The sequence below is a fragment of the Brassica napus genome, chromosome A6 (genome assembly GCF_020379485.1).
Source record: "Brassica napus cultivar Da-Ae chromosome A6, Da-Ae, whole genome shotgun sequence".
NCBI lineage: Eukaryota > Viridiplantae > Streptophyta > Magnoliopsida > Brassicales > Brassicaceae > Brassica > Brassica napus.
The window spans coordinates 15,060,105-15,073,564 of NC_063439.1; the positions used below are offsets into that span (position 1 = coordinate 15,060,105).

Sequence of the window (13,460 nt, forward strand, 5' to 3'; positions counted from 1 at the left end):
AAAAAAATTACTAGTTATTAATCATATTAATATTATATTATTAATATGAGAAACTATTAGTAATAGAAACATGGAAATATTAAGTAATAAGTGTACTGAAAATAAGATTACAATCAATAAATCTTAAAAGGAGACGTCTACCACAGCAACCAAACGAAAATAAATGATTCGATTAACCTGAATTTTTGTTTTGACGCAAGAGTTATATATACCTTGCCCAATCCACTCCGATTGGAATTGACTAAGCGGGTATTTTTTCCACATTCATAGGAGTTCGTCTATGTTTCTGCTTTACGAATATGATATTTTCTGGGCATTTTTAATAATATCAAGTGCTATTCCTGTTTTGGCATTTCTAATTTCCGGGGTTTTATCTCCAATTACGAAGGGGCCGGAGAAACTTTCTAGTTATGAATCAGGTATAGAACCGATCGGGGATGCTTGGTTACAATTTAGAATCCGTTATTATATGTTTGCTCTAGTTTTTGTTGTTTTTGATGTTGAAACCGTTTTTCTGTATCCGTGGGCAATGAGTTTCGATGTACTAGGGGTATCCGCTTTTATAGAAGCTTTCATTTTCGTGCTTATCCTAATTCTTTGTTTAGTTTATGCATGGCGAAAAGGAGCGTTGGAATGGTCTTAGTTCGTTTCCTGAATACTTGTACAATAACAATAAAAAAAAGTAAAAAAAAACCATTGAAACAATTATGAATTCCATTAAGTTTCCCGTACTTGATCGAACAACAAAAAACTCAGTTATTTCAACTACGTTAAATGATCTTTCAAATTGGTCAAGACTTTCCAGCCTATGGCCGCTTCTTTATGGTACCAGTTGTTGTTTTATTGAATTTGCCTCATTAATAGGCTCCCGATTTGACTTTGATCGTTATGGGCTAGTACCAAGATCAAGTCCTAGACAGGCGGACCTTAATTTAACAGCAGGTACAGTAACAATGAAAATGGCTCCTTCTTTAGTGAGATTATATGAACAAATGCATGAACCAAAGTATGTTATTGCTATGGGAGCGTGTACAATTACAGGGGGGATGTTCAGTACCGATTCTTATAGTACTGTTCGAGGGGTTGATAAGCTAAATCCTGTAGATGTCTATTTGCCGGGTTGTCCACCTAAACCAGAGGCTGTTATAGATGCTATAACAAAGCTTCGTAAGAAAATAGCAAGAGAAATCTATAAGGATCGAATTAGACCTCAACAGGGTAATCGGTGTTTTACTACCAATCACAAGTTTTTTGTTGTACGCAGTACACAGACTGGAATGACTCTATCCACCATCATCTAATTCAGAGATCTCTGTTGAAACATTTTTTAAATACAAAAGCCCAGTACCTTCCCACGAATTAGTTAATTAGGGAGGATTTGAGAGAATAAGAAAAAAATCTTCATAAATTAGAACTCATGGTAAATGTGAAATACTTAAATTTATATAAAAAAAGTGTGGGGGAAATAAAAAAGATACAGGGCACTTTGTCCGTTTGGCTAGCCAAACGCGGGCTGGTTCATAGATCGTTGGTCTTCGATTACCAAGGAACAGAGACTTTACAAATAAAGCCCGAAGATTGGCATTATATTGCTGTAATGTTAAATGTATATGGTTACAATTATTTACGTTCCCAATGTGCCTATGATGTGGCACCAGGTGGCCTCTTAGCCAGTGTGTATCATCTTACGAGAATAGAATATGGTGTCAATCAAGCGGAAGAATTTTGCATAAAAGTATTTACTCACAGGAGTAATCCCAGAATTCCATCTGTTTTCTGGGTTTGGAAAAGTACGGATTTTCAAGAACGGGAATCTTATGATATGTTAGGAATCACTTATGATAGCCATCCGCGGCTGAAATGGATCTTAATGCCCGAAAGTTGGATAGGGTGGCTTTTACGTAAGGATTATATTGCCCCTAGTTTTTATGAAATACAAGATGCTTATTGAATGATAAAAAATTTGAATGATAAAAATGAGCCTTAGTTTCTACAACTACGGACCTTCGCGGAATATTTTGAATTCGAGTCGTTTTTAGATCAATCAAACAGAAGAATTAAGGTTTTATTCATATTATTATAGATAGCTTAATCTCCAATTTGAAAGATACTTTTTTCCTAAAAGCCGACCAATAGGATGAACTAAAAAAAAAAGAGTTATGCATTATGAACTTTGTATCGCGCATATAACTTAGTCAACTTTAGTCACATAACTGGGAATGAATAAGAGGCTGCTGTTGCAAAACATTCAGGCCAATTTAGGATTTGATCATTTGTTTACTGTTGAGCCACTTGGTCTCAGCGGAGGTTTAGCTTTTTTTTTATGGATGAATTTCAAGTTAATGTTTTATTTTCGAATAACAGAATGATTGACATTGAGGCAGTCATTGATGGAATAAAAGTCTTTATGACGTTTGTTTATGGTGACCCTGTTTTGGAAAGACGAGATCAAGTTTGGGAACGTCTTACGCGTTTCTCAACAACTAGAACTAGACCTTGGTTCATGATTGGAGATTTCAATGAAATCACGGATCACAATGAGAAGGAAGGAGGGAGACAGCGTTCTGATAGCTCGTTCCTACCTTTTAAGCAAATCCTTACAGACTGTGGGATGTTAGAGTTTCCTTTTACAGGGGACATGCTTTCATGGGTAGGGAAGAGAGCAGGACGTGTAACTGTTTGATGTCGTCTAGACAGAGCAGTAGGAAATGCTGATTGGCATGAGAAGTTCCCACACTCTAATGCCAAGTACTTGAGATTATGGGGATCGGACCATCGTCCGATTCTTGCAGACATACTGAAAAAGCCAACGAGAAGATCAAAGAAATTCAAATTTGATAGGAGATGGCTAGACAATGAAGAACTGAGGCAAGTCATTCTTGAGGGATGGAAATCTCCTGATCTACCCCCCAATGCGACTATAATGGAACATATTTCTAGTTGTCGAAAAGCCTTGAGTGAGTGGAGGAAACAACACAATATCAACTCGGCAAAGCTAGTGGAGGAGTTAAAGGAGAAAGTTGAGGGTTTATATGCAGACGACAATGCGACGACGGAGGAAATTGCAGCAGCGTTGAAGGAACTCTCTGATGCTCTTAAGGCAGAAGAAATGTTCTGGAAACAAAAGAGTAGAGTGTTTTGGCTGAGAGAGGGAGATAAAAATACCAAATTTTTTCATGCCTTAACGAAGCAAAGGAGAGCGAGGAACAAAATCACGCAGCTTCGGGATGTTGATGGTAACATAGTTGAGGATGAGGAAGGCCTGGTAGCCATTGCTACTAGCTATTTTCGGCAAATCTTCGAATCATCTACACCAGAAGACATTGAAGAGGCGCTATCTGAAGTTCCTACGACGATCATAGGATCAATGAATGACAGCCTCACAGCTCCTATTTCTGAATGGGAGGTTAAATTAGCTCTCTTTGCTATGCATCCAGATAAGGCGCCGGGACCAGATGGGATGACTGCACTTTTTTACCAACAGTTTTGGGATATAGTCAAGCAGGATTTAACTCTTATGGTGAATAAATTCCTGTTTGAAGGACATATAGCCAATGGTCTGAATGATACAAACATATGCCTTATCCCGAAAACAACTAAGCCTAATGATATGGCTCAGTTTCGACCCATAAGCTTGTGTAATGTTAGCTACAAGATCGTCTCGAAGGTCTTATGCCAGAGACTAAAGAAAGTCTTGCCAGGATTGATATCAGAAACCCAGTCGGCCTTTGTTACTGGAAGACAGATTTCAGATAATATCATGATTGCTCAAGAGATGTTTCATGCCCTACGAACTAAACCGAGTGGACGTAATAAGAGGATGGCCATCAAGACGGATATGAGTAAGGCATATGATAGGATGGAATGGTCGTTTATCGAAGCTGTGATGCGTAAGATGGGATTCTCTGAGACATGGATCACCTGGATTATGAGGTGCATTACGTCGGTCAAATACAAAGTTCTCATGAATGGGCAGCCAAGAGGGAATATTGTTCCAGGTAGAGGTTTGCTCAAGGAGATCCTTTGTCTCCTTTCATTTTTATTCTGTGCACGGAAGCGCTCGTTAGCCTTCTCAATCATGCAGAGAACCAAGGGAAGATAACGGGGATGCGTATTACACGCGCATGTCCTTCGGTATCCCACCTTCTCTTTGCTGATGATAGCCTTTTCTTCTGTAAGGCGGAGCCCTGTGAATGTGAAGAAGTAATGAAAGTAGTCAGGAAATATGGTAAAGCATCTGGCCAATGTATAAACTTTGACAAGTCTTCCTTACTCTTTGGTAAGAGGATTAATGCAGCCACCCGGCAAGAGGTTAAAGATACACTTGGAATACACAATGATGGAGGGATGGGAAAGTACTTGGGGATCCCAGAGGATATTAGTGGTTCTAAATGTAAACTTTTTGCATTTTTAAAGGATGATCTGATGCATAGAGTCAATGGATGGACTGGTCGATGGCTCTCAAAAGGGGGAAAGGAAGTAATGATCAAATCCATTTTACTCGCTCTTCCGACATACGTTATGTCGACGTTTCTGCTCCCATTGGAGATTTGTGAAAACCTCGCTAGTGCCATTGCACAATTTTGGTGGAGCTCGAATCCACCAAAAAGAGGAATACACTGGGCGAAATGGGAAAAGGTTTGTTTACCAAAAGAGGAGGGCGGTATTGGTTTTCATTTAATTCATGAGTTCAATCTAGCACTACTGGCAAAGCAACTATGGAGACTGGTCCAATACCCTGATTCACTGGTTGCCCGAGTATTAAGGGGGAGATATTATAGGATGACCTCGCCATTGAGAGCGATCTCTACTAGCAGCCCATCATATGTGTGGACAAGCATCTCCGCAGCAAGGAAGCTTTTACTGCTAGGTATCAGACAGAAGATTCAATCTGGCTATGATGTCAGGGTGTGGGAGGATCCGTGGATTCCAAAAACACCTGCTAGACCAGCTAGACCTATAGCGCCTGTGATGCACCTAAACATGAGAGTCAGTGACATCATTAATCAGGAATCAAAGGAGTGGGATGTAGGACTACTAGATGATTATGTCCATCCTGATGATATACCACTCATTCGCAGCATGGCCATAAGCTCTACTCATCGCCGAGATACTTTCTGCTGGAACTACACGAGGAATGGCCAATACACAGTCAAATCTGGATACTGGGTTGCTCAGAACCTGTTGAAGCAATGAGAGGAAAAGGAAATACTAGAGCCAAGTATCACTAAACTTCAAGCCTTTGCTTGGAAGTTACGAGCGCCAAGGAAGATGTGCCATCTTATATGGCAATTGATAACGGGACAGGTAGCAGTAACGAGGAATCTAGTAAGACGTAATATGCGGTGCGATAATTATTGCCCAAGGTGTGGGGAAATAGAGGAATCTGTAACTCATGCAATATTTGAATGCCCTCCAGCCCTGCAAGTATGGTCTTTATCGGCAACACCTACAAGTCCAGGTTTATTCCCAGTGGCAAGCGTTTACACAAACATGGACTATCTTTTCTGGAGGAAGAATAATATCATTGCACCAGACCAAGGCAGGGATCCTTATCCCTGGCTAATATGGTATATCTGGAAGGCTCGCAATGATAAGCTTTTCAGGGGTATAGACAGAGACCCTTTGGAACTCGTTCGATACGCAGAGAGTGAATGTCAAGCCTGGTTTAACGCGAATGAGACGATACCGCCACACATCCAGGCTACCAATAATGATGCAAACCAAGTCTTAAGCTTGGGTAATATCTGTCTACTAGATGGATCTTGGACAGCTTCTGACCGCTTTAGTGGATGTGGATGGGTCTGGATGCATAGTAGGGAGGACATACAACTTATGGGAACACGAAACTTCACTCGATGTGAATCAGCGCTGCATTCGGAGGTAGAAGCGCTGCGATGGGCGATGGAGAACATGCTTCAACACTCGCCGTGCCAGAGCTTTGGAACTGACTGCAATGAGCTGATTGCAATGATAAATGAACCCCAGGAGTGGCCAAGATTTGCGACAGAGCTGGAGAAGATAGAGACGCTGCAGATTTGTTTTCCCGATTTCAAAATCACCCATGTACCACGAGTACGCAATCAGCTTCCTGATTTTTTAGCTAAGACTGCTAGGAGCTTTCGTAAAGAGTTACTTTTCATTGGTTGTTCTATTCCGGTCTGGTTACCCAGACCACCTCAAGCTTGAGAAATAGAATGGCCGTTCGACGTCAAAAAAAAAAAAAAAAACTTGGAATGAATAAATAAGATTGGAAAGCAATACAATAAATGGGGGGGGGGGGGGGGTTAAAATTATATTTCTATTGTATCTAATCTAATGAATCTTGGGGGTATTTCTGCCCTTCTAGATACTATAGATAGATATAGATCTTTTTTTTTTACTTTTTTTTTTATTCTTTCAACCAGAACTTTCCTTTCGAATATGTATTTGGTATAAAGTCTTATACATTTTTTTTTGAACGGATGGATCCACAACATGAACAAAAAAGAGAGGGGGGTAAAGGATTATTGCACTTTTTTTACTAAAGATACGTTTAATTTGAAGACTATAAACTTATCAAAATTAATCAATCCTATGCCAAGAACCAGATTTGAACTGGTGACACGAGGATTTTGAGTCCTCTGCCCTATGCCAAGAACCAGATTTGAACTGGTGACACAAGGATTTTCAGTCCTCTGCTCTACCAACTGAGCTATCCCGGCCATTACCAAGTATCATTCTCATTTTATGAGATGACTTAGGTCTATGTCAATTAAAAGAAACGCAAAAGTAGTAAATGAAAAAAGTTTTGGACCGGGAATTTATTGGATCTTCGAAAAGAAGACTTTCTAAGTTTTAGAATGAAAAATTATTTAGATTCGAAATAATTCAAATTGATAGTTCTTTCTCATTTGTATATGTATGATATATCCCACAAGAGTTGTATATAATAAAAAAAGAAATTCGAGTTTGTAAAAGTGTCGGATGAATGAAAAAAGATCAATGAATTCTTGAATAACTAAAAAAAGGGTAAGGTGTCAAACAGACTTTTTTAGGGAGTAGGGTTGGGGATAGAGGGACTTGAACCTTCACGATTTTAAAAGTCAACGGATTTTCATCTTACTATAAATTTCATTGTTGTCAGTATTGACATGTAGAATGGGACTCTATCTTTATTCTCGTCCGATTAATAAGTTCCACCAAGGATCTATCAGACTATGAAGTGAATCGTTTGATTCAACACAAGGGATTGAACTCCATTTGTTAGAACAGCTTCCATTGAGTCTCTGCACCTATCCCGCTTTCTAAACTCTGGTTTGTTTGCGTAACCCAGGATTTGGCTCAGGATTGCCCATTGTTAATTTCAGGGTTTCTCTGAATTTGAAAGTTATCACTTAGTAGGTTTCCATACCAAGGCTCAATCCAAATAAGTCTGTAGCGTCTACCAATTCCGCCATATCCCCCTATTTGCTTTGAGATTAGGATCTCATTATGATGTCTTTCCACTTTTTCTTATGACGTGGAATTCATTACATACAGATACTTATTTTATTTCTTTGGTATCTTCTTGCATTTTTTTTTAGCCTCATCCATATTTATTCAGTTTAATCAACAAAGATTCTATCATTTTTGTATTTGCAATTCAAAATTGTTATATAATAGAGAACATATATATGTTCTTCCTTTTCTCATAGTTGTCTTCAATTTTAAGAAATAGTCGAACGGTCGATTCATTTTTTTTACTTCCATGAAAAGAAATTAATGATCATTATTGAAACTTAGAATTCTACAATGTGCAATGGAAAAAGATTATAAGTCTACTTCGTAGATTTGAAATTCGAATAATTCTAAAAAATTATATTTGAAATGAATATTCGAATATTCATTCTAATAATTCTATAAAATAATAAAGTAATTCTGTAAAATAATAAAGAATAAAAAAAGAGAAAAAGTATCAAATAATAATAATTGCATGAGGTTAGAACAAAAAAACCAAGAATTTCAAATCAGATATCATTTAACATTAAAAAAAAGCTTTCCGGTCTAATTAAAATTTTCTTATTTAGAAACTCATGAAATCAAAATCAGAAAGTCGATATACTGCTATATTATATTAATTCATTAAGGTTTTGTTTTATTTATTTAGTGATAGTCACTATTTATTTGAGCAATATTCTGTTCTAGAATATCAAAAATATGATAAATTATAAATAGATAAGGAAAAATATGAATAGAATAGTTAATTAATACGATCTAGTAGTTTAGTGAATTTGTATACACTATTTTAGTTGAGCCCGCTTAGCTCAGAGGTTAGAGGATCGCATTTGTAATGTGATGGTCATCGGTTCGATTCCGATAGCTGGCTTTTACATAGTTTTTCATTTTTTTACATGATTTTTAATGTACTTTCAAAAAAAAAAAAGATTGAAAAGACATCTTTCATCTTTTTCCAAGAGTTACCACGCCATTTATATTATGTTATATAAACTTCCATATAGGAATATATATTGGGGTAAAAGGGTTAGATCTTGGCAAAATAAATGAAGAAAATAAAGGAAATTTTTTGTGATTTATTGATTTATATATATTGTATATACAATAAAAAAAAATCTGTATATTGAGAGAATATATCTTCTGACTCTTTGTATTCAAATAGTTTATTGGAGTGGATTTTACGTTATTTATCATTATCATTTAGTTCAGTTTTTTTAATTTTGTTTAGTTTTTGTACAATTTCAATAAAAAAAGGAGTCTTTATGTCACGTTACCGAGGGCCTCGTTTTAAAAAAATACGCCGTCTGGGGGCTTTACCGGGACTAACTAGTAAAAGGCCTAGGGCAGGAAGCGATCTTAGAAACCAATCACGCTCCGGAAAAAAATCTCAATATCGTATTCGTTTAGAAGAAAAACAAAAATTGCGTTTTCATTATGGTCTTACAGAACGCCAATTACTTAAATATGTTCGTATCGCCGGAAAAGCCAAGGGGTCAACGGGTCAAGTTTTATTACAATTATTTGAAATGCGTTTGGATAACATCCTTTTTTGGTTGGGTATGGCTTTGACTATTCCTCAAGCACACCAATTAGTTAACCATGGGCATATTTTAGTTAATGGTCGTATAGTTGATATACCAAGTTATCGATGCAAACCCCTAGATATTATTACAGTGAAGGATGAAGAAAACTCTAGAACTTTGGTTCAAAATCTTCTTGAGTCATGCCCCCGAGGAGTTGCCAAACCATCTGACTCTTCACACATTCCAATATGAAGGGTTAGTCAATCAAATAATAGAGAGGAAATGCGTCTGTTTGAAAATAAATGAATTGCTTGTCGTAGAATATTATTCTCACCAAACTTAAATAACCTAAGTAAAGTAAAAAAAAAATCACTAAAAACAAGAGTTCGGACAACTCCCCTTTGCCCGCTTTTTTGATTAAAACTAAAAAGGGACAAGGTAAGGAATTTTGTCGGTGAATCTTTTTCCTATTCATGTATCATCGATTGGTAGGGAGGTTTGGATTCCTTGTTTGCTCTTCCCATCATTTTCCATAGCAAAGAAATGTAGATTTTATATCTATTTTTTTTATTTGATTGATACGTTGTGGTCAATCACGTAAGATTGGTTATTTAGTTGAAACTACGGAAAGAGAGAGATTCGAACCCTCGGTAAACAAAAGTCTACATAACAGTTCCAATATTACGCCTTCAACCACTCGGCCATCTCTCCGACATCAGGATTATGACTGAGTACCTGGGTGAATAGCGAGTTATTCATCGTACTATACCTTTTTTGATCGGAAAAATTGGAAGTAGATAGAATATTTTTTTATAAAAAACGAGTCCGCTTTTATGTTAATTCGTACTATAAAATTCCTTTGTTTGTGAGAAAATTTTCTCACAAGAGAAAAGTTAAAGGAAATAAAAAGAGTTATAGAATGGATTACTACCTATGCCAAGATCGCGTATAAATGAAAATTTTATTGATAAAACCTTTACAATTGTAGCTGATATCTTACTACGAGTCATTCCGACAACTTCCAGAGAAAAAGAGGCATTTACTTAATGGTGCGATTTGATTATCATTATCATTTTTTTCTATTTCTCACCGATTTGGAATAGAAAAAAATGAGTATTAAAAAAAATTTACGCTTTTGAAGGTGAAGTTTATAATATAAAAAAGCAATCCCTTCTGTCATGTATCCACGATTAGTGCAGCCTTAGATGCTTCAATTATGAATTCTAGTATTGAGCAAAAGGTTTTTTTACCTACGATTCCCGTATTACAGATCAATCCTACTAGACTAATATAATATACGAATAGGAGGCACAGGGGAAGAAGCACTATGCCGAGAAATCAACAACACGAAAACTTTCTTCAAAAAGATTCCTTTTCTTTCTTCTTCTTTGGGATTGGGACTAATTAAAATGGTTGGAACAATAAACATCCATCTTGTCCGTACTTTGGATACCCGTATAATTATTGAAGACTGTTGAAGTGACTAATTCCTGGAAATTTAGGGGCGTTGAGAACAAAGAAATTGTTAGAGTTTCCTTTTTTTATTTTTATCTAGTATGAATATGAATCCACTTGGTAGTAAGAACAGATCTTTTACAAGAATGTTGGCTAGGGATTTCTTGTAAAAACGTTAGCCCCGCTTAGTTCATAATGACATCAAATTTTTCCATATCCATATATTTATTATTTTCATTATGCACCTAAAGGAGGAGCTGTATGAGATGAAAATCTCACATACGGTTCTGAAACGGAGAATTCGTTAAAGCGAATGACGACCGTAATGGATGTCGGCTCAATCTGATGGAAATTATGCAGAAGCATTACAGAATTATTATGAAGCTATGCGACTAGAAATTGACCCCTATGATCGAAGTTATATACTCTATAATATAGGCCTTATCCACACAAGGAATGGGGAATATACCAAAGCTTTAGAATATTATTTTCGGGCATTAGAACGAAACCCCTTTTTACCACAAGCTTTTAATAATATGGTTGTGATCTGTCATTACGTGCGACTATCTCCACTATAGAAAAAAAGAACGAACAGCTAGTCAATGAAATACTAGAAAAAAAGGCTTTCTACATAAGCATCGTCCAAAACGATTTTTTATAAGCTGTAGCAAATAAATAAACTTCATGGATCGAAATATGAAGTGAAGACTAGATATGCCTAAATACTTTATTTCTATGGATAAAAAAAGATTTAATTGATAGAGGAAGCACCGTAAAGATCAACTGGAAAGGTTTTGGACCGATACAAAAAGAGCTGTTTATTTATATCATAATATGAGATAAATCTTAGGAATCTACTTATGTAATAGAGTGGATCCCCTAAGGTATTGAGCAACGGTGTAGCATCAGATCCTAAAGACAGTAAGTCTTTTTCTTTTTTATGAAGTATGAAAAAAGTCTTTTTCAACGATTCTATATAAATTTATATATGAAAGCGGGATAGTTACCTTTCAGAAAATTCTAATATCTAATAACAGTGGACATGCCTTTTTTTCTGAAGGTAGGAGAAAACATAAAACTTATTATTAGATTAATTAATATATTAATTAATATTAATTAATAATATATTAATTAAATCAAAACGAAAGTTTGAAACTCATGTAATTACTCTCTTTTGTTTAATCCAAGAAAAACCGAATGAATATCTATAAGAAATCTCATTCAATTAGATATAAAGTTAAAGTAGGTTAAAGAGAAAAAAACTGGTACACCAAAACAAAAGAGTTGGTTGTGTGAGGTAGGAAACTCTCAAGTACGGTTCTCAGGGAGGGAATTGACCCGCCTATTCCGACTGTGGAGAACAGGCCATTCAGCAAGGAGATTCTGAAATGGCGGAGGCTTGGTTTGCTCAAGCCGCCGAGTATTGGAAACTGGCTATAACGCTTACTCCTCGTAATTATATTGAAGCACATAATTGGTTGACGATCACGAGGCGCTTCGAATAAGAACTTTTTCTTTGTTTCTTTTTTTTTATTCTATAATATATCTTTATTTGTTTTTACTATTAATTGTTTTTTAGTTTCTTGGCCCTCTCGGTCAAATAAACCATATTCTTTTTTCTATCAGAATAACCAATCCCATAAAATTTTTTTATTATATCCTTTTCTCAAATCGTTCTATTTAATCTGGTATTCTCTAGGGATAAGTAGTACATGAATATGAGAATATCTATAATATCTATATCTAGCATTTTCTATTTTTTTCTTTTCGACTATTAAAACGAATAAAAGAGATTTAAAAATGACTAAATATCAATACTAGAATGTTTCTTAAGAATGACTAATAAGCGGTTATTGAAATAGGATAATATCCTCTATTTAAAACATAAAAAATAGGCTATATTTCGGAACTTATAATTGAAATATGAATACACTAGATTAGGTTATAAAAAAAATTATTTGTGTACCAATACTAATGTAAAGGTGCGAAAACGCTTTTTAATAAAAAAAAAGGGGGGGGGGGTCCGTTGAGCACCCTATGGATATGTCATAATAGATCCAAACACTTGCCCCAGATCGACTTCCAGATCATAATTGCTCTAGTGAATAACTAAAGAAAATGGATGAATGGATGGGAGATAGAAGAGAACAAAATTCTAAGCATCTATCATCGGTTCACTAATTATTTGAGTGACTGTTGGCGGGTTTCTTTGTATGTGTTGTCCGGAAAGAGGAGGACTCAATGATTATTCGTTTGCCGGAACCAGAAGTCAAAATTTTGGTAGATAGGGATCCCATAAAAACTTCTTTCGAGGAATGTGCTAAACCCGGTCATTTGTCAAGAACAATAGCTAAGGGACCTGATACTACCACTTGGATCTGGAACCTACATGCTGATGCTCACGATTTTGATAGTCATACCAGTGATTTGGAGGAAATCTCTCGAAAAGTATTTAGTGCCCATTTCGGCCAACTCTCTATCATCTTTCTTTGGCTGAGTGGCATGTATTTCCACGGTGCTCGTTTTTCCAATTATGAAGCATGGCTGAGTGATCCTACTCACATTGGACCTAGTGCTCAGGTGGTTTGGCCAATAGTGGGCCAAGAAATCCTGAATGGAGATGTGGGCGGAGGCTTCCGAGGAATACAAATAACCTCTTGTTTTTTTCAGCTTTGGTGAGCATCTGGAATAACTAGTGAATTACAACTTTATTGTACCGCAATTGGCGCATTGGTATTCGCAGCCTTAATGCTTTTTGCTGGTTGGTTCCATTATCACAAAGCAGCTCCAAAATTGGCTTGGTTCCAAGATGTAGAATCTATGTTGAATCACCATTTAGCAGGGCTACTAGGACTTGGGTCCCTTTCGTGGGAAGGACATCAAGTACATGTATCTTTACCGATTAACCAATTTCTAAATGCTGGAGTAGATCCTAAAGAAATACCACTTCCTCATGAATTTATCTTGAATCGGGATTTTTTGGCTCAACTTTATCCAAGTGAGCAA

At 36.3% G+C, this 13,460-nt stretch overlaps 1 protein-coding gene and 2 non-coding genes across 3 annotated transcripts; 1 reads left to right on the plus strand and 2 right to left on the minus strand.

Moving 5' to 3' along the window:
• The first annotated feature begins 2,407 nt into the window (after window positions 1-2,407).
• On the plus strand, window positions 2,408-5,196 carry LOC125609952. Its single transcript, XM_048781580.1, has 3 exons — window positions 2,408-2,613; window positions 2,698-4,004; window positions 4,298-5,196. The coding sequence occupies exons 1-3, from the start codon at window positions 2,408-2,410 to the stop codon at window positions 5,194-5,196; spliced, it is 2,412 nt and encodes an 803-aa protein (XP_048637537.1).
• A 1,435-nt stretch (window positions 5,197-6,631) lies between these two features.
• On the minus strand, window positions 6,632-6,704 carry TRNAF-GAA. The gene has a single exon. It is a non-coding gene; the product is annotated as a tRNA-Phe (tRNA).
• Window positions 6,705-9,623: 2,919 nt separating this feature from the next.
• Window positions 9,624-9,710, minus strand: TRNAS-GGA. The gene has a single exon. It is a non-coding gene; the product is annotated as a tRNA-Ser (tRNA).
• Window positions 9,711-13,460: the final 3,750 nt, after the last annotated feature.